At 40.0% G+C, this 5,562-nt stretch overlaps 1 protein-coding gene and 1 long non-coding RNA gene across 2 annotated transcripts; one reads left to right on the top strand and one right to left on the bottom strand.

Annotated features, from left to right (window-relative positions):
* Positions 1-796: 796 nt before the first annotated feature.
* LOC308290867 (induced myeloid leukemia cell differentiation protein Mcl-1 homolog) lies at positions 797-1,444 on the top strand (the record flags this gene model as incomplete). Its single annotated transcript, XM_080732779.1, has 1 exon — positions 797-1,444. One exon carries the CDS (start codon positions 797-799, stop codon positions 1,442-1,444), a length of 648 nt encoding a protein of 215 aa, XP_080588905.1.
* Positions 1,445-2,809: 1,365 nt separating this feature from the next.
* On the bottom strand, positions 2,810-3,353 carry LOC308291337. The gene is made up of 3 exons (XR_013962329.1): positions 3,260-3,353; positions 3,008-3,139; positions 2,810-2,888 (listed from the first exon to the last, which is right to left on the bottom strand). It is a non-coding gene; the product is annotated as an uncharacterized lncRNA (long non-coding RNA).
* Positions 3,354-5,562: the final 2,209 nt, after the last annotated feature.

Raw genomic sequence — 5,562 nt, 5'->3', positions numbered from 1 at the left:
ACGTGACGTGAGGGGAAGTGCCCTGGTTTCTGTCCAGAAGCCAATAATCCTCTTTAATCATAATAATAACAACAAATTAATATGATTATTTTATAATGATTATGTTTGATTATTATTATGAGGTTGTTGCTATTGCCAAGGTATTACTATTGTTGTATTATCATTGTTGTTATGGTGATGTCAGAGATTCTGTGCATTGTTGCATTCGTAGATTTATCATCACTATTTTGTAGCCATAATAAATCATTACACCTGTAGAGGTCGCTTTCGGACGTTGAGACGTAACGTCCGAATATTAGCGATCTCTACAGGTGTTATGATTATGGCTAACTAGTAGCAGTAGTAGGCCTAGTATATTAAAATGAAAATGTTTCCGCATTTAATTAAAATCAATTGAGAAAATTAATTCACGAATACATAAGGCTCTTAGCCTATGAAGCCGGTCGATTTCATTTGCAAATCGCGGAGTTCGTCAGTCAACAGTCTGGCCACGCGAGACTACGTCAGAGCCTATCAGCGTCGCGGCTGGCTCTGACGTAACAGCAGAAGCCAATCAGAAGCCAAGCGCGCGCTTCGCTCAACACATTTCGAAAGTAAACAACGGTACAGGCTATATAAGCGTTCCCCACCGTGTTTCCAGCGCACACTTATGTCAGAAAGAGAAAGAGACCAGTTCAGCAGAGAGCGAGCTCACAGAACGGAACCAACCAACCGTCAACTGCGTACAGTTGTGTCTTCTTCTGAGATAAACATTCAAAGTGACCAGTCGTTTGTTGACGAACAACTTCTTCTCTTCATGGATACTAGTGCTAGAAACGGAGCGGTTGCAGGAGAAACAACGGGAAACGTCTCGTTTCAGATGCAGCACTTCACAGCAGCAGCAGGGATGGAGGTCTTGGAAGACGACACCAGACAACTGATCAGCCGTCTACTCATGGACTTTGCAGGTGTGTCGTCCTCTGGGCGTGTCGTCTGCTGCTTGAGCAGACGTCAAACCGAGGCTCATTCGACTATGAAGCGAGTTGTGGAGGGCCTCCTTGAAAAACACCAATACCTGCACAACGGTATCATCAGCAAACTCAAGTTGGACGAACGAGGAGATGACATGAGCTTCATGGGTTCAGTGGCAAGAAGCATCTTCAGTGATGGCACCACAAACTGGGGTCGCGTTGCCAGCCTGGTGGCCTTCGGGGCAGTCGTCTGCCAGCACCTGAAGGAGGAGGACAGGGAGCAGTCCGTTGGATTGGTGGCGCAGGAGATCTCCACGTGCCTCCTAACCAACCAACGGGAATGGCTGGTCAAGAACAATTCGTGGGATGGTTTTGTGGAGTTCTTCCGAGTGTCGGACCCAGAGTCCACAGTGAGGAGCATGCTGCTGATGGCAGTGGCTGGGTTCGCTGGCATTGGGTTGGTCCTGCGCGGCCTGGTCCTGTTCACCAGGTGAGTGTGCTGTTGGACTCGAGAGACTGTTTCACCCTGACCAAAAATAATGTAACATTTGAGGACTTAAATGTTGATATGAGATATTTGATATACTGTATATATTATGATATTATGTTATAGATATATTAACCTAATTTAAGACCTGGACAAGATTTTACAAATACCTTCTAAATCAGTTGTTCTCACAATTACAACATTTTTCAAAACTGTTTTAAAAGGTAGATGTGTTCCCAGTTTGAATGTGTAAATTATGTTATATTTTAACCCATTTACCACCCAGACCGGATTTGTAAAATCTACAAATACCTTTTTAAAAACGTTTAAAAAAATTGTTTACATTTCTTTCCAGGTTTCAGCTTGTTAGAGTAATATTTAGATTTTCTTTGTGTACAGTAATTCCCCCTCCTTCTTTTGGGAAATTTGCATTAATGGCACTTTCATCATCCAACTCAACCTCTTTATTTAATGTCGGCTACAATATTTTATTTTTCTAAGAATGTGTCTACTCTTTGCACTTCTAAGGTTGTATGTTCTAGGCCTGTATTGTTGTACTGTACATATTTGTTTTCTAATAAATCTATGAAAAATGCAAAATGTGTCTCTTCACTGTATTTCTTCTAAAGTTGTAGGTCATGTTCTAGGCCTGAATTCCTGACTCTACTGTATGTTAATTCCACACAGGCATTAACCCATTAAGACCTAACAGTTTTCAGAAAAACTAATCAGTGTTGCAATGCATATATTCAGAGATTTGTACATTCTTGTGCAAAAGATTATAAAAAATGAGCAGATCTACAAGCTGGGTTTAAAACTATTCTCAATAGCTGGGTTTACATGGACACCTTTCTTCCAATCCGATTAAAATGAACCTGATTGGTTTTGTTGAGATCAAGCCGATCTGGTGTTTGATCTGTGTTAAACATGCAGACATGTAAAAGAACGTAATTTATGTTGAACAACTCACTTAAAATTATATCATAACTTGGTTTGCCTAAAGGAGTCATTATGACCACTGGGTGCACTTGAGAGTTGAGCAACTGGTAAAAAGAACGTCTGTATGAACAACTGTATGCTTCAGAATATAAAGCAAATGAGCAAAATCCAACTGTGCCTCATAGTAAAAAGGAATGATATTCTTTATTTCCCAGCAGTTTGTCCAGAATCCACTCACACATATACAGGCAACGAGGGACATGGAAGCACCCTAATGAGTTAACAACAGAATAACAGTTCTATAGTTACGTGAAAACAAAGTGCTTGAAAGTGTTTAAAAAACAACTGCTTTCTCTATAAGTAGATATCGTTTGTTGTGATTTATCACTATATAAAATTAAAATGAGTGTCTTCCATATCTTACCTTTGAAAGGGCCTACTTTAAAATCAAGTGCCACTTTCCCTTCTTGCGTCAGATAGCCGAACCACTCACCATTTACAGTGTCAGGAAACTGCATGATCAGATAAATACAGTATTAGACATATTGTGGCTACATTTTTCAACATAGGGTAAAACCAGTTAAAAAACAAACGTTTTTAATGTCATCAGTCAGAGTTGCAAGTGACTTACGTGGCTAAAAGTGTAGTTGTAAACTTGAGAGAATGTCTCCAGCAGAGCAGAGTTCTGGGTTTTGCTGTAGGCCATCAGAAAGGCAACAAGGGCTTCACAGTGGGGCCACCATAGCTTCATATTCCACTCCAACTAATCACAGACAAAAATACGGACAAAATGTTCACTTTAAAAGCATTGTAATCCTCCCTCTTTTTTTCTTGCTTAAAATATACATAAAGATTACCTGTGTAGATAACTGAATGATTGTACCTGTGTGGGGCAGTAACCATCTGCATCTAGGAAGTAGAAGAGGCCACCATGCTCCTGATCCCAACCATCCTGATAAGGCAGCTCTATGAATTTGATGATTGCCGTCTGCTGGAGGTCCTACACTTTCCTGGAAGAAAAGTAATGTTTGAAGTTATGTTGTTTATGAGATTGTGATTTGGCCACCTGGATTCTGCAGTCGCCCCTGGCAACCAGGCAGCTCTTCCCCCTCCAATGAGACGCTTTCCAAAATAGAGGTCCCTCCTCTCTGATCAGGGTTAAAAGAAAGAACAGGCTACTATTCCATCCTTATCCAGACATATTTTTTTCTGTTTTTCTGGAAAATGTATTACTCAGCCTCTGTAACAGGTAGAAACGAAATTCCTAGAAACTATTTGATAGCTTACACTTTTGGCTTTCATATATATATACCTGTGTGTGTGTGTGTATATATATATATGTATATAAATATATATATATATATATATTTTACTGTACTGTAATACACAAAAACACTTTTATGTGTACACGTCCATAATATTATAGATATGTTAGTCAGGTATATTCGTCTGCAATCATGAAAAGAGCAGAACCAGTAATCAAATACAAGTACTTCAAACATATTAATCACTTAAAGGACAACTTTGTTTTTTTACAACAAGGGTTCATATTTTAGATTGTAATTATAGAAAAGAAAAGATGAGTGTTAAAATGTTTTCATTTACTGCTTTCTATTGTTTTAGCGATTTTAGTATTTTGATTTCAGTATAGGTGGGGGCATGCGTACAAGTGGCTAATTATGACTTTTTAGACACAATAAGGGGGCGTTCACACCAGGGTTATTTGGTCCGCTTAAAAGGGACCATGGTCCTCTTTCTCCTTTGGTCCGCTGGTGTGAACGTGCAAAGGGACCATGGTCCCTTTGTTTGGTCCGGACCATGGTCCTCTTGAAAAGGCAGGACTCGGTCCGCTTCCAAAAGGACCATGGCAATTTCTTTGTTACCATTTACACCAGCCCCTACAAGTCACATCTGCCAAAGATTGCGGTGCATCTTGTGAATGGGCTTGTGTCTAAAAATACATATTTAGCCACTTGCATGCTTGCCCTCAGGTTGGGGGCATGCAGAATTGTTAAAATCACTAAAATGATAGAAAGAAGTGATTGAAAACATTGGCCACCTGGATTCTCCAGTTCTAATGACTATCTAAAATATGAACCCTTGTTGTAAAAAGCTGTCCTTTAAGCCATATTTTATACTGTGGTCCTGTGAAAATAGCAGATCTACAAGCTCACAATGCATTAACGTTGTGAGCTTGTAATATCTCTATCCTATACACGATAGGGATAGGTCAAAGTGTAATGCAACACCAGCGGTCATGTTTCTGTTACCTGCACATGCTGCAGGATCTGCTCGACACACCATAGCCGGGGACCCAGTCCCTCAAAATGGGAGGGGACCTGTGATGTTCTGCCGCACTTTTTATTTCTGTTTTATCTATTAGTTTGGTCATTAAGGTCCACAGAATAAGAGGTCTGCTCTGCCGGAAACATCACAAAAAAAAGAAGTTATGGCCATTTGTATATTCACTGTCCCGACCCATTGACTCCACTACACAGGAAAAGATATATATAAAAAAAGAAAATATCTGCTTTAAGTATTATGTGAGGGGTCAAACGGGGGGGGGGGGGGGGGGGGGGGGTCATGATTCTGAATCCATTGCAAGCATTAGTTTTGCATGAAAAACATTCCTTGGGTTAGAAAACAGACCAACAAAACTGTGAAAAGTGATGAGTCATCACTTTTCAGTTTTCTTGGTGCGTTGCTCTTCTGCAGTTTAGTAGTGGAACACATCCATACAGCAAATTACAACGATGCTCTTATCTGGCTTCCATTCAACTACAATCTTGCAACGGTCTTGAAAATGGTCATCCGACAACAACGCAGACTTGGTCGTTGTTGTTACTGAACGACCACATGCAGCGATATCAACGTGTTGTCTGGAAAACTTCTTCTAATGGCCCAAGCGCGTGCCACCAAAACTGTGGGAGGAGTAGCACGGCAAAAACATGCTACTATTGTTTGGTTGCCCTGCAGGCAATTTTATGTTTTCAGAGAATATTTCATTCATGAAAAAGAAGGAAAGAAAAATCTATTGCAAAATTAATATTATTAGTTTGTTTTAGTTTTATTGGTACAAAACATACAAACAAGAATAAAGTGAAATACCCATCGACGTTCTTCTGACATTCATTTAACAGTGCAGTACAATAAATTGCAATGCCATAAGCTACAGTACACTCATGA

This window comes from Nannobrachium achirus (assembly GCF_963921795.1).
Source record: "Nannobrachium achirus genome assembly, chromosome: 9".
NCBI classification, from domain to species: domain Eukaryota; kingdom Metazoa; phylum Chordata; class Actinopteri; order Myctophiformes; family Myctophidae; genus Nannobrachium; species Nannobrachium achirus.
The sequence above is the reverse complement of the archived record's forward strand: the minus strand, read 5'-3'. Positions and strand labels throughout refer to the sequence as shown.